Here is a 22,388-nt window from a genome sequence, read left to right on the forward strand (position 1 = left end):
TCTTGTAGCTCAAACCTGCTAGGGAGCAAGCTCATTTCATACAGGATTAGATCAGGTCAGTTCAAGCAAAGATAATACTGAAAGTGTGTACCGAATTCTGATATTTTCTTGCAGTAGTATACACTTGGGAAAATAGTAAATATATATTTTCAACTATATAAAGTTAAAATATATATATATAAAAAAAAAACTATGCTGTCTGCACTTCGAAATAAAAGTACAAAGAGAAAATTTATTAATATGAACTTTTAAAAAAATCACTTTAGTACAATTTGTGTATGATAATAGACATGCACAAGTTTTTTTTTTTTAAAGCAATAAATACATTTATGCAGTCATGAACATGCTTTGACAGTTAATATGACGGTGATTTGATGCTTTAAAAAACACCTTTACCAATATCAAAATGCTTTTGTAAACATCTAGTTATTCTTTACACCAATCGAGAAACCAGCTACTATATTACTACTATGGCTACTATCGTAAAGAAAATCTGCTCTAACTGTAAAACTACATATATTGCTAAATACTCTACACATGAAAGGGTAAACCACAACAAAGGTGCAAATTTATTGCGTATCAAACCGTTTACTATGGATTTTATGTAATTTAGCTCGCATGGATAATTGAATATTAATCAGATGTCATTACGCTACTTTGCCATCAGCCAATCATTGCATTGCTGATCATGATTTCGAAGACTGATAGATTTGTCCTTCGTTGCCGCGCTGTTAGTGTTCCTCTGCCAGCTAGCGTTTCGGTAGTGTTATTGCAGTGAGGTGTTTTTGTTTCTCTGTGTTGAGTTTCTTTGCTTGTGTTTTGTTTTTTCTGAATGCTTCCTTAATGTACAAGTGGCCCAAACTTGCTCATTTTACAGCAGGAACCGGTGGACGTGCAACAATTTTAACCATGAGGTAAACACAAAGCAAAACTTTCCATCCGGAGTTCCTTCACGGGACTCGACACTAGTAAACAATCGCTCCATCAGGCTTGTGCGGCTCTTGGTCCCGCCCACACTCGTCAACGCTACTTAGCCAACCAATCACAGAGCTTGCGCTACGCATCGTTGTGAGGTGTTACATTTTTTGAGAGGTGTGCGTCAGCGACGGCCGCGGTGAGGGCTATGCGTCCATGCATAGGCCGCGGCGTAGCATATGTGTGCACTTGACGCAGAAGTATAAATCAGCCTTTAGCATAATTTTTACACTTTTATAACAATATGACAAAATGGAGCATTAGAAATCATTGGCACTTACCCAGCTGGTCCTCACACACACCAGTAACAGTGCCATAGATCTCTAGACCAGACAGGGAGAGGTAGTGTGTTTGTCCACTGGCATTCTTCCCCATCTGTTTAATACGTATGTGTCTCCAGCCCTGCTTCTCATCTTTGGATGGATCCAGAGGCCATGTGGCTGTTGACCTAATCCAAGAATGGGTCATATTAGTAGGTGCATTAAAAAAAAAAAAAAAAAAAAAAACTGTCAGAGCTCATTATCGGCTGCAACATGCTGATTTTAACATCCATACCCTGGTTCATTGAGAGAGCTGTCATCTACATGGGTGTAGAGAGTCATCCAGTTCTGACCATCTTTGGACACTTGAAACACCCAATTTCGGAGAGCGGACCGACCATATCCACGAGCATGACGAAGTGTGTATGCAGAGGGGACAAACCATAAACCGAGGTCAATGGCAAACCAGGCGTTTTTATCATCATTGGTGTGACAGTTGAGGGCGGAGCTGTCTCTGCTCAAGATGTCTTCAAGTCGGCCATAAGGCAAGTTTCTGCCCTCGGAGGAGGTCACAACCACTAATCCATAAGCAGCAGGGTTCACCCATTCATATGCAGTCCTGTACCCAAGCAGAAAAGAATCAACATCTTCAATCAAGTCAAGTAGGTCATCTTGGGGTTCAGTGTATAAAAATAAATAAATACAAATTAAATTTCAAAAAAATGACCAGGCAAAAAAGGAAAAAGCTGCTCACTTTGCATTGGTACCAATCCAATACACAATTCCATTCTCGTCAAAGTCATGCTGGTGCCTGAAGGTGAAGTTCTGGCCCTCTCTGAGCTTCCTAACGAAGATGAATGAGGACCTGTCAAAGTCATACCACTGCTTGGCCACCTGGGAAAGGATGAGACAAAAGTTACAACTTTCTAGGAGGCCTCTGAGAATGCAATTGAGAAAATATGGAATAATAATAATTATAAAAAAATTAATAAAAAAAAATACACATCCTACCATCTTAAGCAGATACTGCTCAAGTGACTCAACAGTGGCCAGCGGCTCCATCTTCAACATTCTTCCAGTTCGATCAATCAGGGCCGTTTCACCTGGAGCACGCTCCAGGCGAAAGCGTAACCTCCTTGTCAGTATCTAATACAACAGAAAAACCATTCAGTGAAACTATACGATTCATAATGAAAGACCATTCAAAAATGGTCTAAACTAAAAATACATCTGCAGAGATGGAGACTGACCTGTAAATTATATGTTGAGCCTGGGGTATCATATAAGTGTAGAGGTAGCCGCTCTATTGACTCCAGCACTGCTATCAGTTTGCGGATTAAGGCAACTGCGGGTCGGCTGGAGGAGAGAAAGACATTAACATAAGACAAACAGACTATAAAAAAAATTCTCATTTTATCCTAACCATACAAACAAACAGCTGGTTAAGATGTAGACTTCTAAGAAGAGCCCAACAAAAACACAAACCGTTCTAGTGTAACATGATGCACTTTACCTTTCGTCATCTTCATTTTCAGTGAATGCAGTCTTGAACACATTTATTCTTTCCATCAGAGGCTTACAATCATGTTTCATGTCTAGTTCCACACTCTGAGGAAAAAAGTAAGAGGGTAATGAGTATTGAGAATAAAAGCTGACAACATGTTTACAACTGACAAAATTAATTTGTGTGTGTTACTCACATTGCTGAGGACAGTAAAAAGCGCTTGTACAAGGCCACTGCTGCACATTTCATATGGAGAAATGGTGTTCTCGTCCTTGAGAACTACTATTAAATTCTCCAGCGCTGTTTTCATGAGGTCTCGCCATGTGTTTTCACCTTCAATGCACTGAAAAAAAAATTAAGAAAGAAAACTGTTACAGTTATTTCAAACTCAGGAACATGGTGTAAAATGAGTGTAAAATATTTGCATTGAAAAGTTAAATTTAGCATAATTCTACCTGTCTATTAGTATGTAGCTCCCAAGCAGACTCCAGCTGAGTGGCAATGTTTCTTAAAGTGACAACTACACCTCTCGGCATGCTCTCCACAGCCTTAAAATGATCATCATACAGATCTCTTGCCATGGTTTTCACCTACAAGGACAGAAGCAGAAACAGTATGTTAAATAATGTCACGAAATACACTACGTAGGATGTTTTGAAAAACTCAGCAAGGATTATAATACTTATTCAGCAAAGATCTATTAGAATTATAAAAGACAATAATGTTACAAAAGATGCCAAATAAATCTTTCTTCAGAATTTTCTATTCACCAGTTTCCACAACAATAACATCTTAGCAACCTTGAACATTTGATCACACTTTTGACCCTTTCCCGCTGTGAGGTGTGGTTTGGCAAGTTACAGTACGGTAAGCATTCATGTATGTTTCCACTGCCAAAAGCACCAAAATAGCAAATCATAGAACTTTTTGGTACACTTTCCAGAGAGAAGTCAGCACAATAGTACTGTCTCAAATGGGTAGAGGTAGACTTGCTGCTGAACAATACTGGTTTACACAGCAATGATCCATGGTCAACCGAACCTTGTTGTTTTCTTGTGGCAAACAGCCACGTGCAAAGAAGCAATAACATTTAGGCCATCTACAGAACATGTGGAATATGTGATTGGTGATGCTTTTTTCACTTTTTGTATATTTAAAATAACGAACTATAATTCACAAAAGAAGCAATATGCAAACAACCCATATGGCTTTATTCTTAGAGTGAGATTTATGTTGATTGCAAACACTGTGATGTACACCACATGTACCAATAGTGCTGTTGGCAGTGGAAATACAAGCCTAATCAATGTACTGTATTTCCTATCTGTATTCTACTAAGCTTACCCATTCTGCGCAGTGAAAACAAGACATTTATGTACTCAAGTCTTAAATACGCATGTTCAAATAGAGATCCATCTTTATTAGTCATACCTTTTGTTTTGTTTTTTCCAATTTGGATTTTAGCTTTCTTCCTCGCTTACCAGTCCAGCCAGTAACAAATTCAGACCCTGTGGCAAACAGAAGCATTAAATGAGTGACTGAGCACAGCTACTTCTAAAACAAACCTTTTTAAAATTTAAACTGAAACGTACCTAGAGAAGTTTCTGCAGTGAAAGAGTGCTTAGTGCCTCGGTTTGACTCGAACACAAAGCCTGGCAAGTCCTCTTTGAGGATGGTGGCCTGCTGGCCATCTGAGTTGTGGATGGCAATCTCACCTTCTTTCAGACAAGTGAGAGACCAATTACCCACAGTGAGTTTGGTGGGCCCTTGTGTGGACAAGATGGGCTGACTAGCTGTCACTGGTTTGACCTGACTTCTGGCACGCTGCAGCTTCTCAAGAAACTCACTTCTGCTCTCTACACAAGGAATGGAAAGAAAACATCAGCTACTAGAGCTCAGAAAAGCCAATAACAACTCTACATCTTGCTCAAATTAATTATTGTCAATCAGGAAAACCTACCTGAGCTGTCAGATCCTCCCTCTGGGCTTCCACTGGAGTACATGGTTGCCAGTTTACCATCTAGGATAAAACGGAACCAACCATTGCTGCCATTGGAGAGCTCCAAAGCAGCTGCGTCACTCCAGATATAAAGGCAGTCTCTGCCTCTGATGATGGACCAGTCTCTCCAGTGGTAAGGCTTTCCCTGTTGAATCTCTTTGGCATCCTCTTGTGGTTCATCATCCTGGAAAAAACATACATGGTAAATCTCAAACTAGTTCAAGAAAAAGTATGGCTTCAATAGAGATTGTTTACAAAGACTAAATAACTACACTACAATAAAGAGTCTGTAATTAGTTGAGTCTGACCTTCTCAGGCTTGGCCTCTTCCTCATTTTCGTCATCTGACGTGGGTCCTGCCAGAGTGGACACCTTATTAATGACACCCAGTCTGGCCAGCTGATCTAAGAACACGTCACCTCCCTTATCCACTAGATCCCTAATGATCTGAAGTGCCAGCAGGTGACCATCATCATCATCCTGTGAAAGAGTAGACAAGTCAGTAACACTTTCATTTCAGTCTGAATAATTTTCAGAAAATAGAATTTTATCCAACAAATTATCCAACCTCCTGATCCAGCACAGTCGCAGTGATCTCCACAAGCACAGTGGGCAAGTTGTGTCCAGCATCAGAATCACACACTTCCTTAAGTAGAACTTCAGAACTGTAGTGCACCATTTTTCTGATCAGAGCTAAACTAGCTTTCCTGTAAAAGAGACACAAAAAGTCTTTAACAACATAACACTGATGGACTGCTAGGGTCCAAAATAAAGAGGGCTACACTTAATAAACAAACATCAAGCTGATTGTTTTTATTATTATACTTTAATACAGATGCTTTTCACCTTATTGAAGGCAGCATGGTTTGCTGAAAGGTCTGTGCAAATACTGGAAGTAGCCTTTTCAGGTAGATTGGCGCCATTTCAGGGTCACCTTTCGGCTCACTGCCTTCCTCCTCTTCTTTATTGACATCCTTCTTTTTCTTGTCATCCCCTTTGTTTACAGGGCACATCCAGTCCCCTGTAGCAAACAAGGCAAAAAAAACTTACTTTTGAAAAAAGGCAAAAAAAAAAGGCAAAAAAAAAAAAAATCACCATTTTGTATTATTGGTGAGCACTATTAGTGTAAATTTTCCAAGTAGAACCATAGAATTGCAAAGAAAATATATATATATATACACGCACTGCACCATCTGCTATTCTAAAACCACACTACTGAGTGAGTCAATGACACTCAATCTGGTTTGAGATGCTCCAAAAACAAAAGCTATGCTCTGAATACAAATAAGCCTCAGAGTGAATCAGCATAAAAACAGTTTACACATACTATTATGGTTTTTACATATTTTAATGGTTATTTTAATTCAGTTATTATCTGAAATATTTAGAGTAGAGACAAAAGTTAACAGACTCACCAGGAGACTGGAGAATTGCTACAACCTCGCTGTGTCCCCTCTCTCTGGCTTTGTCCAAAGGAGTTTTCCCATCTTCATCTCTCAGGTCAGGGTTGGCCCCATGGCGCAATAGAGTCTGTTGGAATAACATTTGCCATTACACACATAGAAAATGACACTAAACGTATAATCAATGTAACCATATAATGAATATACAACATAACATGACTAAAACTTTACCTTGGCTACTTGTGGCCTGCCAAAACAGGCAGCATAGTGCAGGGAGGATGACCTCTGGCCTCTATTGACATCAGCTCCTCTCTCGCAGAGGAACTCCACCTAAAGCAGGTCAGAACACAGTGTGAGATCTTGCAATCATCAGAAAACAATGTTCATCTGTTACACTGACCTCATTCTTCTAACTTACACAAGCTATCACCAGACCAAGAGGGTCAAGAAGAAATCAGACTGTATTAGTTTTCATTATGCATGGCATTTGTAGCACTGCTGCTGCCGGCGTGTCAGCCAAAATTACAATCTCGACTATTCAGCCATGTCTTCTCCACATAACTGTATTGTGCAACATAAGAATAACGCCGTCCTAAATTTAGCACGTAACCTTTATTCACAATCTTCTGCTTGTTTGCTCATGCTGTTGCATTGTGTTTGAAGGCAATGTCTTGCAACATGTGGAACGAAGAAAAAAAGCACAACTTACCATTTCTTGTGTTCCAAACGCAGACGCCCAGTTTAAGAGAGTCTGTCCTACATCATCCATGAAATTCACTTCAAATGCTTGGAGAGAAAAAGTAAATATGCTCAGAAAATAACACAAGTCATTCAGGATGTAACTACAAAGCAACTGCCCTCATTTACTACCCCCCAAACTCAAATAGTAAGTTTATTATATTAATATGCACTACTTGATCACTTACCACCGGTATCAATTGCATCAATGAGAGCATCGGTGTCTTTGCTGCGTATACAGTCAATAAGCTGTCGGTGGGAACGTTCCCCGGAGCTGTCGAGACGCCGCAGACCAGGAATACGGCCAGTAGACCCAGCTGTGGATTTGGGCAAAGCCTTGCGGCCCTCAAAGAGCAACACCAGCAGTAAGTCCACCAGCCGCATAGTGTCCAGCACACACCGCTCGTCCCCCTGTAGGGCACTCTCCATAGAGTCGGGCAGCTCTGAGCGCAGAAGATCCTAAAGGAGGATGGCAAACACAAATATTCATAAATGTAAACAGCTGATACTGTAATTTCAATACTTTTCAGAAATGTTCTATCACGACAAACCAGAGGAAGCACACAGTACAGTACATTTAACAAATGTCAGGAATGCTTCTGTGAATGCACGTCTTACATGTGTGACAAGTGGTGAGCCTCTGCAAAGTGTGGACAGCAGGCTGACGATGGTGGACACTTGGTTGCTCAGTTTTGAGTCTGCAGCAGATGGAGCGGCTCCACTAGAGGTCCTGCCAGGCTTGCAGGTGGAGGAGGGTCCAGATGCAGTTCCTCCTGCTGCAGCCATACGGGACAGCAGCTCTTCTGTCAGTCCATGCTTGGCTAAAGGGGCTGGGTCAACTCCACGTCTTGTAAACCGGTCTGCCAGTGAAGCGAAGCAGCGCAGAGCTCCATCAGAAACCTGTGGATGACACCAATGATATGTTCTTTATCTAACAATTGCACAGGATTTGACTGAATTAATTAGGTCTTTAAATAGTTTACTTACTATGGAAACAAAACTAAACTACAGGCAGCGTAAATACTGAAACAACTTTTTTGGTCTTTTAAAAAAAGAAGATTTATAGTGGTGGTGAAGTCTATTGGTCATGCACTACCTGATGGTCTTCATGTTTCAGCAGACTAGAGAGGGACTCCACGCATGTCTCAAGGGAAGAGTCCTGTGGCTCCATCTTACTGCAAAGGCGAGAAACTACTGCCATGGCAGAGTGCAATGTGTCTTTGTGCACAAGATGACCGCTGTCTCTAATGAAGCTCAACACACAGTTCAGTCCTCCTGCTTCAAATACAGCTCCAGACTCCCGAGTGCAGATCAGCTCCAGAACCTGATGACAAGAGACAATATATGGTATGGCCATCATTGAATTTACCATTCAAAAACAACAGAAACTGGATGGAACCTAAGTTCATGGAGCCAACTAAAAAAAGTGTTTCAAGTCAAGGCAAGCAATATATTAACATCTACCTTTACACATTGTTCAGCCAGATCTCTGCTGGTCCTGTTGTTGAGCTCCACCACCACCAGCCGGTTACACAGGGCTTTGATGGCTCCATCTACTCCCACAATCCTGCGAGTGCATTCAGCGGACACGTCCAGGTAGTAGGTGATGGCTCTGGCTGTCACTTCCAGCACATTATCTGGTGCACTCTCATCCAGAAAGATCTTACACAGCGCTGGAAGAAACGTTCGTGGAGGACACCTGCGGTGACAAGACAGCGGAGTGTCAGAGTGAAATGAAATGGTATATTTTAGGGCTGCACAATATGGAGGGCCACTGCAGATACATGATTAACTTGCTGGAGAGAGTACAATGGTGATATGCGATGAAATAAAAAGAAGATGTGACAAAACAATACATAGAGGTAATAACAGTAAACAACATCCAATATGCTTGTCAGCAGTTCCTGATAGGTAAACAAATCTCTAAAAAGTTAGCAGCCTTCTACTAAAGTAGCAGGCAGTATGTCCCTCAAGTGACATTCAGTTAAAGGTATCAGTCTTTACTAATGACAATTAACAGTCTATATGAACAAATGGGAGGCTTTATTTACATGAGCAAACTTTATGCAAAAAAACTGCTCATACAGATCAGTGTGCTTGGGTTAAAGAGGTTAGTCTCATTTCCTCTTCTTGCAACCATCCTCCTGATCTACAGTCTTTAACTAACCACTTGTGACCAAGCTTGGTCATCAACATAAAAAAATAAAAATAAATACTCCCACACAACCAAGGTGCTTGCATCTTTGTCTTGATTCTCTTTAACAGTTCTAGTGACTTCGTTGTCTCTACAGCCAGGCCAACGCAGTTTCAGAAATAATTAAGCATCAAATGTAATTTTAGAATAGTCCAGAGAGGTAAATACTGCTCCAATCTAGTACTAACCCTTTAATAGTGCATGTTAGATCATGTTGCTGTGTGCATGTAATGACGGCAGACTTGTGTGTACTTATTATTATTACGGCTGCAGCTGATTCTTAACATTGTAAATTTTTAAAACATTCATATATTAACGGGTTATGAGATTCCATCCACGATGGAAACATCTTTAGATTTAGATGCACCTTATAGTTTAAAATTTAAAATATCAAGCCTAAAACACATTAAGAGAATGCAGTGTTATCTTTAAAGGTGCAGTATGCAAGTTTGACACCCAGTGGTTGAACTAGGTATTATACTCCTGGTTTAAAACACACGCAAGCAAAGGTTGCCAGAATGATGACACCAACAGGAGCGAGCTTGACTATTGAGCCTAAAGGCTGATTTAAGATCTAAATAAAAGCAACGGCATGCAATAGAAGAAATATTTTCCATATTAAAAGAAGTTTTTGTCTTGACCAACACCTGAAATTTATATTTTATAAATGGCTTCTATTTCCTGCAGCTGAACAACAGAAAACTACAACAATGATCACCCGAGGTACACCTCGTGTGCTTTATTCAGTGTTAAATGTTTGAATGCCATTTCACATGACATTTATTGCCATACTACTTACAGCAGCAGAAGATGACTAAAACTGTGACTCATATCAACACATATCAGTAATTCAGCATGTACATTTAATAATGCTAAAGAGCGGTTTAATATGTATCAATTCAATTCTAAACCTTACCATTTACCACGTTGGAGTGCAATGAGTGCACTATTCTGTGCTTCTGAATGGCTGTATTTAAATTTATGTCGCGTTTCATCTAGTGCAAACAGCCAAATTGCTCATCACTGCTTTTTCCTTACGTAGCGTGTTGTTAGGACACGGGGTAACAATGTAAACTGCTTATCTAATATTTATGTTTATAATATTTATATTACTTGCTAATTAATAACCACCTCATGTGGAACTCTGTATCTGCATTTTAATTCAGAGGTTGTTTGCAAAGATATTATGTAGGGATGGGCCGATAAAACAATATCGATATTTATTGACCTAACACCATTGTCAATAACGATATTAAAAAAAAAAAGATCAGTATGAAGCGCCATAGCTTTATTAAAATGTGACTGCTGACCGCGCACCTTGGAAGAAATGCTAATAAGCTTAGGGTTATTTCCAATAGAGGTGCACGGTTTGGCGCAATTACTGTGTGATTATTATAGACACCTTACAGATGTTGATCAACCTTAAAGTTTGCATTGATTGTTCAGCGTTTACACTTTATCATTGCACACACTTTGTAGCACTTTATTTATTAAGTTTGAGTCTCTTTAGCACTTATGTTTATTTTATTATGAGACATAAGAGACAAGATATTTTAGCTATATTTTTTACTATTAAAAGTATTTGCCTTAGTAATGTTGGTAAATTAAAATAAAATTGTTAAACAAATTAAAAAATATTTATATTTCTGAATGTTTTATTGAACATATTCAATAATTATTAATACAGAATAATATTAAGCATTATATTGTGAACATTTTTTTCCTGCATCACCAAGCCTTAATATTACGGTATTTTTATGCTTTAGAAGAATCAAAAACGTACATAAAGCACATTTAAAGTGTACATTCGGATTTACATTTCCATGTATTAGACAATTAATCATATATAGAATATTTACTTTTAAAACATATCAAAAATAACTGAATCCATTAGTTGTAAATTTAATATCTACACTTTTTCATTTGAAAATCTTTCATTTTGAATATTACATGTAATTTTTTTTGCCATATTCCATACTGTGATGTAAAAATTAAAGTAAAAATTTAAATCTTTATAAAAATTAGCTTTTATTTACTGTTATTAGCCATAATAATGACATTTACATTTGGTACAACACTAAATTGATAGATTTACTCTTATCCCATTTGAATAAGAAAATACACAACACAGAATAAACTCTCGAGCCCACCAGAACTGGCACAGCATCAGCATAATAGTACACTCACGTTTCGAAGCAGCGGTCCACGTTGTCTGACATGAGCAACAGCATGCAGAGCTGCTCCAATGCGATGAGCTGCATATCCCGCTCATCGCCCTGTCCCATCTGCAGCCACTCCAGCAATGTGTCCGGGTCCACGTCCGCCATGATGCCCCACTTCCCAATCCACCCGACACCCAGTCACTCCGCCAGCAGCAGGAGAGAAATGAAAGGGGGCAGTCACTGGTCCTCTCGAAGTCTCATCAAGTCTTCACCTTTGTAAGAAAACAACAGAAAATATGAGTGTGGAAATGACATCTATGATACAACACTCAAAATCCTCTGCAATGATGCCTCAGGGCTCTAAGCTTCAACTTCTCCCACTTGATGATGTGTCTTTTGGTGCCGAGCTGAAAACGCAGCTCTTGAGTAATTGAATGATAACTCTTGGGTAATAATGAACCGGGTGGAGTAGATGACTCTTTGAAGATGTATGCACTTGAAAGGTATCCTAATAGGGGTAGATCAGACTATAAACATGATGAACTGTTGCCTGTAATCAAAGCACTGAAAGAAATCGGTGTGATTAGCTGATTAGCAAGCCTGGCCAACAAACAGTTCGCATTATGATGAATAGTTCATCAATGACTCACAGTGTGTGGCCCAAACAGCCCAGCTCTTCACAGACACACAGCAGGCAACACAAACTGAGAATCACTGGGCTTTTATTGTTCTGAGAACCAAACCATTAAAGAGCAGCACTTTTCAAAAGCAGACAAGCTGAGCTAAGCATTGGGATAAATTCAATAGAACGGCAGATTTATGTGAACTAGCAAAAGTCTGTCCTTCATTACTGCCCGGGTGGCTGCAGACAGGCTTCAGATGGATACACCACCTTCTTAGAGGCTAACAGAGAGATCCACTTATCAACAGATTAAGAGACTAACTTGATTCGGGGAGAATGTCCTGTTGAACTTGACAGTCAAAGCAAGTGTTTAGGGCCTGATCCACACTTTTACTGGACGTAAAAAAAATTATCACACAGCTTGTCCTAAACTTGTAGTTTGAAATAAAAATCTTTAAATATTTGTCCTAGTGTATTTAGCGTTTATGTTGGCGTTTTTAAATGAAACTAAAGATACAAAAAAGCCTTTTATGGCTCTTGTATTTTTTTGACAACTTACTGAACATCCAAACATCTGCTTACATATCATCATACTTTTAGCAGTGGAGTCATGAAGTGCTTATAAATGTGTAAGAGTGTTTAGCACTTTGAGCAATGCGGTGTTGTAAAAATGTGCTATATAAATAAACTACTACTACTACTAAAAAAACATCAAGAATTCCTGTTCACACACAAACATTAAGATCTGCTTCAAGTGTTTTAGATGCCTGCTGTAATGAGAATTATGCGGACAATCACAAGAACAAACAGGTATGTTGGAGCATTTCATTAGGTCTTTTTATAGTCGCATCTTCTGAAGGCAAGTCCTGTTTTTGTTTTGATTGCTCATTGACATTAGGCCTGTCAAGATATCTATTGTTTGTTGTACGATATATCGCACCAAAATATATTGCATTAAATAATGTTGTCATTTTAGGTCATTTTATGTCACTCATTAAAAAATGCCAGAATGACAATATAATATTACGATGCAAGTACTCTCTTCCAAAGAACACAACATATTTTATTCTTAAGAATATTTCATTTACTTATAATCATTTTAACAATTTAATAATGAGGTATTGGAATCAGAATGTGAAAACGTATTCTAAATAAATATTAATGATAATAATAAATGTTAACAAAAAAAGTGCAAGGTAAAAAGTAAAGCTGCGATATCTGCTACCAGATCTATTTTAGTTGTCAGAAACCCACATGAAAATATACTCAAATTATTTGTTTAAATTAAATGTTGCTAGAATGTTTTTTATGTAACGGCGATATATATTGCATCACCAAAAATAATTGAGGTCATGTTGATGTATTGTGCAATAATTCGATATATTGATTACTGTGACAGGCCTAATTGGCATTTGTTGTGTTTGTTCGGGAGCAGATCGAGAACGAGGTGTTTTTTTTTTTTTGCAAAACCATGGCATTTACATTTATTCAAATGAACTGCACTAATAGAGAAATTCACACCAGGGCAGTTTAATTCAATCAAACCTGCCAATTGAGAACACACCCTAAATGAGTTTTACTATGAAAGTCGCCTGATTGTAATCAAATTATACAATTATAACAAATGCTTGCACCAATCAACTTTTTAATCTATGAGAGAACATATCCTGAGTTGCTCTTTCTGGTTTTGTAACCTGTTTTTAACAGTAACACTGGACCATTGTGAAGGAAACAATGCATCCAATATACTAGACTACTGAAAACAAGTTCTGATGCCATAGCCCTGGGATACACTCTCTCTTGGAAAGAGAACTCTGAAAGTTTACTGTAATTACGCCATTTTCAAATTAATAGATCTGTTCATTCCCAGTCTATTAGTCCACTAGACCAATAACATACAACTTTTTCTTCATAATATGAAGTTATTGTTAAGGTTCTGTTAACCTATTAAAGCCCAAAGTACTGTATTTGATATATACACTGTAAAACCTGAAAGGTTAAGGTAATTCAAATCATTTAACGAAACCGATAGAAACAAACCTTTAAGTTCAAAAACTAATCCTTGTGAGTACTGTGAACTTAATCCATCTGAGTAAACAAAGCAATTCAAGCACAGTAAAACCCAATAAATGAAGAGAACTCAAACCAACAGAGCACTGTAAAACCCAATAAGTTAAGGCAACTCAAACCGATTAAGGACATCGATTGCTACAAACCATTTGAGTTAACTAATCTATACGAGTACTGCAAACCTACTCCTTTTAAGTTGAAGTTCTGAGGTATTTAATTAACTCATTATCTTCAACACTGAGTTCAAATGTCTTTTCAAATGAGTAGAATTAACTTTCAGTAAATTTTGAGTCAACTACACTCAATTCATTCGATAAAGTTGGGTTTTACAGTGTACATTTCTAAGGGCTTTCAGGGAGTGTTCACCCTGAATGTTTGGTTTGATTAATACAACTCTAATACGATTTATCTGTTTATGTAGTTCATTTAAAAAAGTGTGACTGCTGTCATCCGCACCTTAGTGCACATCAAACAAGCAAAGCTTGACTGCTGGAAAAAGAGCCTCAGTGTCTACCAAACCAATACTGGTGTGGTTCAACTGAAATATGAATACAACACAGAACAAGGGCACAGAAACGAGCCTAAAACAGGACATGACTTCACAAGATGTGACCATAAAACTGACAGAAAGCTCTGCATCTCTAGGTTTTCCTGTCATCATTAAAATGTTGTCTGCTACATTTAAATACAGGCATTGGAATGAGTTTGTGTGTTCAACATGGGAATTCCTGGCATCGTTTGGACATTTTAGAAGTCATTTATGAGTTCTTGGATATAGAAAACACAACTACAGGCATGTATATACAGCCAGGCCAGACTACAGCATTGTTTTTGAGTGGTTACCGAGTTTTACACACAAGAGTTTTTCCACCTTTTAAGTTAAGCCTAAAAAATGACAAGCGAAAGGCCAAGTTATCAAGGATCATCCATTATTTTCTTCATTTGTCAGGACTAAACAAAACATCAGAATTGAACCACAAGTGTAAATAAGCGTTGATCGAGCTTAGTAAAACTATTTATTTATTTAGCAATATATTTATTCAGCATGAGCATCACATTCACACACGTGCTAACCCTAACAAAGATAAGACTTCTCAAAAGGTCTAATAGTAAACTAGGTTCAACAAACTAAATGTAACTACTTAGGTAAATTTAGTCTGTCGTTGTTCTTTAAGCATGAAGATCAATTCAGCTTCAGTACAGTAAACGTTCAGCTTTATCCGTGGCTCTTACACTCGGGACATTTGATGTTTCACGGACAAACATGACTCTAATGATGTTCTTTGACTTTCTGCCAGTGCAGCTGACTAAGGAGTCAAAAAACAACTTGATTGCAGCCGATGTCATCATGTCATCAGCCTATACAACAACACAGTAAATACTCACCTTTCAAGTGAACACATACGGCACATATGAGCGCTAACAGGTCACCAACTATATGTTTGTTCTATAAAATATTGTCGCTTGTTTAACTTCACGTATTGCCATCTAACACGATCAGGTGAACAAACAGTCAAATTAAACCTGAAAACGGCTCACCCTAAACAGCATAACGATATGACACGAAATACCCGTGAGTGTTCTTTACAGAAAAAAAAACTTAAGCAGAGAAATTATATATTTCAGTCCAATCTGGTCCTGATGGCCTCTTTCTGGAGTTCAAACAGCTTATGCTAGCTTAAACGCCATGACAGAATATACAAACGTTTAATTTCTCGTTAAAATTGTATTTGACCATATGTTTTCACACTAAAAGAGTAAAACCACCAATAATCGGCTGTAAAAGCGAGATTTGGCTAGCTGGGATTACGTTAGCTAAAATGCGTCCTGTTAGCTTCACTTCGAGAGACCTAATTAATCCCAAACTTCGTTTACTTTATTTGAATAACGGGGGAATACGTTTCCCATCCATCCATACGATAGATCTGAAAACAATTTACGTTGAAAAACCACAAAACAAAGGTACACAACAGCGGCCTCCTGTTTACCACTAAATCCGCGAGCTAAATTTGAGAGAAAGCCCGAGGCCTCAACGCGTCTCTGAAGCAGAGAAACGAACCCTCTGCCGACACACACAAACACTCACCGTTTATCGCCGAACGACGAGAAAACACACACAGGGTGGACAGAATTCGTCTAAGAATGAAGTTGTGTCAGACGGCGAGATGTGAATATTGCTTCATTCCCCGCTTCTGTTGGTCGTAACGTAGAGGTCAAAGTGAACGGGAAGGCGACGGGTGAAATATTGAGTGAAATGGAGAGCAGACGAGAGAACTAGTCGAGGCTCCGCATATCACGAGGCTCCGCGGCAGCAGCGGCAGCGGTCAGAAACACGCAGCGATGCGGCTCAGCGACAGGGGGCGCTAAAACACCTCGCCTTCATACAGTCAACGAGGTCGACAGAAAACAGATCATTCATTCACCTGGATTGCGAAATTGTACAAAGTGAACAAAGACGCTGACTGTCTGATATATCAAGGCACAGTTATATTTGGTTAACGTATATCCCATAACTACTTGAATGCATTATGCGTTTTTATCGATGAATCCTAATAAACCAGACATTTCCAAATTAGGACATACTATGCACTGAGGAAAACTGAATGTCCCTCCTAGGTTTCACTGTAGAGTAAAAAACAGAGACTCTTGAAGCAAATCTAGATTTTATTCTTGTAATAGAACCAGAAAATAAATGTTATTTTTGCATTATTATATAATCTGTACAATTTATACATTATACAAAATGTACGGTAAGGTTACAAATGCATAATAGTATTGATCATCGCAGCTTCTAGCAGAAAGCAGCACCTGAAGTTTCCATAATATTAGTTGAAGAATGCATTTTGTGTTTTCTTGCATTGCGAACATGTTTGTAGTATGTTAGTGTATTAAATATTTTGCTGCTTGTTTAATGTTTTTGCTCACTCATGATCAGTCTATTACTTAAACTGCATGTCAGAAGTGAAAATTGATTAATTGTGCTAAACGACACCAACACAGATTTGCATGCATAATCTGAATACAGAAAAATAAAGTACTATTTTGAATGTATGAAAACCCATTTCAGCCACATAATAAAATAATCATGAAGTGCGCAATCTTAATTATAAGATTAGAATTAACAGTTGTGATGAGAACGTGTACAATCACAGTTATAAGATTAAAAGAAACATGTGAATGTCGCGATTTTGATAAAAAAAAAAACATACCAAATCCTAATAAATATTACATATTAGTCTAAATAGACATGTAAAGAAACAATTTGTGATGTAAAACTGACTTCATGACCTTCTTCCTCAATTTCAATGTTATTATTAACAAACAGTGATGTCATTTTGAGCTTTCATATCATAAAATGTGACTCATGTCAGTTTAAATAAATGCATACAGGTTTTTATGCAGTAGAAATTGGCTTCCATACATAGTGCAGTTATATTAGACGTATCAGTGAAGTGATACAATGCAAGCATTTGTTTGTAATGCTTTCTTATAAATACATTCACAACTCATGTATCTATCGTTAAGCAATTAAAACTACTAGACGATGTGTATAACTGTATGTAACTTCAGTAAGTAAATGACGACCAGCAGAGCAGCTGCTTTTGCACCAGGCTGAATTGTGAAATGCAGCATGTCAATGAGAAATTAATGATTTGCATTTTTTAACAGACGAAACATCACAAAAATGCATGACTAAAACATATAAATGAAAGCCATTCACTTCCATGATTGAGCAGATTCCTGTAAAAGGCATTTCCTTGCTTTCTTTAAGTAAATAAGTATTAATTTCCTCATAGAGGTTAATGCACTTCTGAAACGGACTACAATTATTAAACGACACAAGTTTTAAAGTGATTTATCGTTAAAAAAACAACTGATTAAAACATTCACTCAGTCATTTCTTTCGTAATACTGGATTCAGAGGAAATTGATCTTCAGTTGAATGCTGGGTGTGTTTTTGCTGATGACTGGAGGTGCTTGTGCTTTAGTGTTCACGCTCTCCTGGTTCCCCTTGACTGCTGCTTCCAGTCTGGCTTTCATGTGCGGAGCGGAGGCCATCAGCGCTTTTAAGACAGCCGAGTGCTGGGGGCCGATGCGCATGAGGTCTCTCAAGGCAGATTCGTGCAGCGAGCGAGAAGCCGCCGGAGCCGATGCCAAAGCATTCTCATCTAGGAGGAGGGAGATGAGGATAGGCAGCAGCACAGCAACCAGCTGAGGACCTGCATGGATCAAACAAATACTCATTTGATTCTCTGGTTATCCTAATAAAAGCCAAGTACATTCTAATCAAAAGCATCCCTATTTATGCATTTAAATGCATGTTAATACCATGTGGAAACAAGTTCAGTTATATTTTCTTTAAAGAATTAGTTTACTCAAAAATTATTATTCATTTTGGCATGTACTCAACCTCCAATTATTCAAAAAAAAAAGAAAAAAAAAAAAGAAGAAAAATGAGTTTCTTTCTTCTGTTGAACATGAAGGGCTCTATTTTAATGATCTAGGCATAAAACGCATGGTGCAAAAGCATTAAGGACATGTCCGAATCAACTTTTGCTATTTTAAGGACAAAATAATACGATTCACACCGCGGCACATGGTGTAACAGGGTTGTGCTTATTCTCTTATTCTCAAAATGAGTTTTGGGTGTGTTTTGAGCATAATATGCATTAAAACAATTCGAGTCTCATCTCCCAATCCCTTTAAGAGCCAGTTGCGTTGCGCCATGGTGCATTAGCTATTTACATGGCGAACTTTGTAAGTGGAAAAACTGAACGCTTCACTAGCAAGAAAACAGTGACAAATGATCTGCAGCGCTAGGATAAAAAAAAGCCTCCATTCGGCCTCTTTACTTTTACTCCTTTACTTTCATGGACAAGGAAACGTTGTTGTATTCACTACACTGAAGTCATCCATTAGCCTACATTTTTAACTTCGTTTGTTAAGCACAAAGATTTGTCCAAAAATATTTCCAAATTCAGTTCTGATTTCCAGGAAACAAATAAATGAACAATAATAAGGAAGTGTGCTCAAAAAAGTTTTATCCAAAAAAAAAAGAGTTATATCCAAACACACGACCTATTCTTTTGCCCCATATAGTGATGCAGACGTCTCCAAAAACCGACAGGTGGACAAATCTAAACTTGCTTTTATTAAAACAAATATGCATATAATAAATAATGCTGCTGCTAATAATAATAATAATAATAATAATAATAACAACAACAACAACAACATCATACAAATGCTAATTGTCATGAATAAACTGAAAAGCCCCTGACATAAAGGAGGCATGGAGGCTGTGGTTTGTTTTTTATGTCTATGCTGTAAATAATACTTTTTGTACAGCAATACACAAATATTTTTACATATGGAAAAAAATAAAGGATTAAGATGTTATGATCCTTTTTTTTTCATATGTAAAGATATGTGTGTATTGCTTTACATCCTGTGTGTATTAAGCATTTGAACCTGCACAGGCGCATAACTAACACACTCTGTGCTGGGCTTTAGACCTGCTTTTACTTGGTCTATTTCAGTTTTTCAAAATAGCAACGTGTCAACACTGCGCCTTAACACACCTCCTCTATAGACTAGCACACAAATGAGTCCACGAAGTAGCGCAAATGCTATTTGCTATTTAAACAACGTGGCAGAAAATGTGAAAATTAGGGTTGCGCTGGTCTGAAAATAGAAACAAATTGCACCAAACATGTCTTGCGCCTTATTCCGCGGAGTGTATGATAGGGCCCAAAGAATGTCGGTAGCCATATATAGACCTCAATGATTACCAGTTACCAGCATTCTTCAAAATATTTTCTTTTGTGTTCAACAAAAAAAGAAACTCAAAGTTTTAAAACCACTTAAAGGTGCATAAACGGTGATTACATTTTTAAACAGTATCCCAGGTTTAAAAAAGACATTTGGAACCAATCAATTCTTAACTATAGTTTGTGAACACTGCCAGTGACTTACGGTGAGTTTCGTCAGCAGCATACACAAGTGCTTCCAGGGCTCGGATTGCATCTTGTACGGCCTGTAGCTCTGCTGGGCCTTGAGGACGACTCTTTTCAGCTTCCTCCAGCTGAGACACCAGACGGCCACCGAGAGCCAGAATAAATGGCCTTGCTACTGGGGCTGGGCCTTGAAATAAAGATACTAGCAACTGGTAACTCCTGCTCAGCACCTAATGGAGGAATAATAAAACAAATAAAGTCAATAAAATATCATGCAGAATTTTTAGGAGCAAATTAAACCACCATTTAAAAATATGGGGCTTGGTAAGATCTTTTCAAATGTTTTGAAACAAAGCCTCTACATTTATCTTTATCTATAACATAACATAACATAACATAACATAACATAACATAACATAACATAACATAACATAACATTATAATTTAAATATATATATATATATCATTTTAATTGTAATTTAATTTTAATAAAATGTTTTAATAAAGAAATTTAAAATGTAATTATGCAATTGTAGAGCTGAATTTTGGCAGCTATTACTAAAGTTTCACATGATTGTTTCAGAAATCTTTTCAATATGTAGATTTGATAATAGCAAGAAATGTTTCATAAGCACAAATGTTAAAAATGCTGTGCTACTTAATTTACATTTAGTCATTTAGAGGATGCTTTCGTCCAAGGCGACTTACAATTGAGGAGCTTAATAAGTTTTTTTCTCTTAGACATTGAAATGAACAAAGTAGCATTTATATGAAATGGAGATCCTTCGTAAAAAATACCATCATAACATTTATAATTTGATGCGACCATTCAGAATAAAAAGATATATAATTTTATAAAATAGCTTTTACAATTCCTCTCCTCACTCACCACAGGGTCTTTAGAGTCCAGACTTGCTCTGAATGTTTGGACGCAGCGGGTCTGCAGTGGCTCCACAGAGGTGACCTCAGGACTGGCATACAGCAGGAAGATGGTGAGTGATGTCAACATGGTGACCTCATCTACTCCAGGCTCCACTTTATCTGCTCAAGACGAGCTCCGTGAGTGATTTCAGATGCTGAAAAACGTGTAGCGACTGAGTTATCTGACAGAGAATTACCTGTGCTCCAAGACTCCAGGAGTGTGTGAAGTGCGCATTGCAGTAGTTGAGTCCAGGCCCCACGACTCTTCTCAGCTCTGCTCATGGGAGAAGTGAAAAGAGTGCGCAGGGCTTGCAGGATGCCTGACACCAGCTGTCCACTCTCAGCTCCAACAGAGCCCTTCACCGCCTCTCTCAACACCCCGAGCAGCAGATACAGCACTGTGGGCAGCACTGACACACTGCCTGCAGAGGGAGGAACAAAACTTTATTTAACTCATCAAATCGAACTACAGTGGAAAACTAAAAACACAACTGAGACATTTTAACTGAAAGTATGTCAGAATGCTTGACAGTGCACTGTACAAATGTCTGTGATTACAACAGTAAAAATGTTGAAGTAAATAACCTGTAACCTTGTTAACAGTTAGTATTCTGAATATGTATTGTGAGCAACCATAACATGTTAATTTTACCAGAGTTCCCGTGCGTGATACTTCACTTTTAATGCATTTTGTTGACATTACTACGGTTCTTTTGGCTTTTTAGGTTTATTCCCATCAGTTTTATACATTAGAGTTCTGTGTTAGATCTACATACCAATAAATGTTTATTAAATAGCTTAAATCAGTGTGTTACCATGATGGTGTTTCATAGTTGTGTGAACGTCAGAGTGTTTTCAGTATATTAGTATGTTTCTTTGCTTATGGGAAAAGTTGTTTGATATGAGTATTGGTTCTTTCTATGAATATATATATATATATATATATATATATATATATATATATATATATATATATAATAACCATCTGTGTAACAAAAGATTTGATATGTAGATGTTAGTAGTTCAAAAAATTAAGTATAAAAAGTTTATAAACATCATAAATTAAAGAAATACGGTTTAGTAAAAACATTTATTTTACAGTTTTGTGCAGTATTTGAATGGTAAAACACAGGCAACCACAGCTGTCTTTTTTTCCATGTGGATTTTACAAATTTTTTAACAGTGTGAACAAAAACATGTTATGGATTTGAAGGGGATTTTTCATCAAATAAATTAAATATTGATAATTTACTCATTCTAAAGCCATCCAATATATAGCAGCTGACTATTTTCCCCTTAGTAGAACCCTTAAGAAGATTTCAGCTGAAATTGTGGTCCTCTGTGATAATACAATTCAATCGTTATAAAAAGAGGGTAAAAACAAGTCTGAAGCTCGAGCTCCACACTAGGGCTATTGACCTTATTCTATAATGCAGAAGTGTGCTAATATTCAATTGTTTTATAACTTCCAATCTTCCGATTCAGTTTCCTATGGGAGAAATGACTAGGAATAATAAACAGCAGAAAACAGTCAAACTACTTGCTTTACAAACAAGTGTGTTCATAAATATCCAGACAAAGCAG

The 22,388-nt window shown here is 37.7% G+C and overlaps 2 protein-coding genes across 6 annotated transcripts in view; both read right to left on the reverse strand.

Annotated features, from left to right (window-relative positions):
• The window catches only part of hectd1 (HECT domain containing 1), a 30,284-nt gene extending 14,040 nt beyond the window's left edge, over positions 1-16,244 (reverse strand). For all 5 annotated transcript variants that reach the window (XM_056477125.1, XM_056477127.1, XM_056477124.1 and 2 more), the window contains exons 1-23: positions 16,013-16,244; positions 11,260-11,506; positions 8,343-8,577; positions 7,975-8,202; positions 7,497-7,778; positions 7,067-7,337; positions 6,850-6,926; positions 6,372-6,470; positions 6,153-6,267; positions 5,584-5,758; positions 5,306-5,444; positions 5,047-5,217; positions 4,700-4,922; positions 4,332-4,595; positions 4,171-4,247; positions 3,195-3,329; positions 2,936-3,082; positions 2,749-2,843; positions 2,486-2,591; positions 2,247-2,381; positions 1,990-2,129; positions 1,531-1,854; positions 1,257-1,423 (exon numbers count right to left, since the gene is read on the reverse strand). In XM_056477125.1, coding sequence (XP_056333100.1) covers positions 1,257-1,423; positions 1,531-1,854; positions 1,990-2,129; positions 2,247-2,381; positions 2,486-2,591; positions 2,749-2,843; positions 2,936-3,082; positions 3,195-3,329; positions 4,171-4,247; positions 4,332-4,595; positions 4,700-4,922; positions 5,047-5,217; positions 5,306-5,444; positions 5,584-5,758; positions 6,153-6,267; positions 6,372-6,470; positions 6,850-6,926; positions 7,067-7,337; positions 7,497-7,778; positions 7,975-8,202; positions 8,343-8,577; positions 11,260-11,399 — 3,745 coding nt within the window. In that variant the 5' untranslated portion in view covers positions 11,400-11,506; positions 16,013-16,244. The remainder of the gene's footprint in view (positions 1-1,256; positions 1,424-1,530; positions 1,855-1,989; positions 2,130-2,246; positions 2,382-2,485; positions 2,592-2,748; positions 2,844-2,935; positions 3,083-3,194; positions 3,330-4,170; positions 4,248-4,331; positions 4,596-4,699; positions 4,923-5,046; positions 5,218-5,305; positions 5,445-5,583; positions 5,759-6,152; positions 6,268-6,371; positions 6,471-6,849; positions 6,927-7,066; positions 7,338-7,496; positions 7,779-7,974; positions 8,203-8,342; positions 8,578-11,259; positions 11,507-16,012) is intronic.
• A 326-nt stretch (positions 16,245-16,570) lies between these two features.
• heatr5a (HEAT repeat containing 5a) overlaps positions 16,571-22,388 on the reverse strand; it is a 44,546-nt gene continuing 38,728 nt past the window's right edge. The window contains exons 33-36 of the mRNA XM_056476562.1: positions 21,002-21,226; positions 20,773-20,924; positions 19,903-20,113; positions 16,571-18,146 (exon numbers count right to left, since the gene is read on the reverse strand). Coding sequence (XP_056332537.1) covers positions 17,845-18,146; positions 19,903-20,113; positions 20,773-20,924; positions 21,002-21,226 — 890 coding nt within the window. The 3' untranslated portion in view covers positions 16,571-17,844. The remainder of the gene's footprint in view (positions 18,147-19,902; positions 20,114-20,772; positions 20,925-21,001; positions 21,227-22,388) is intronic.

This window comes from Danio aesculapii, chromosome 17 (assembly GCF_903798145.1).
Source record: "Danio aesculapii chromosome 17, fDanAes4.1, whole genome shotgun sequence".
In the NCBI taxonomy this organism is placed as follows: domain Eukaryota; kingdom Metazoa; phylum Chordata; class Actinopteri; order Cypriniformes; family Danionidae; genus Danio; species Danio aesculapii.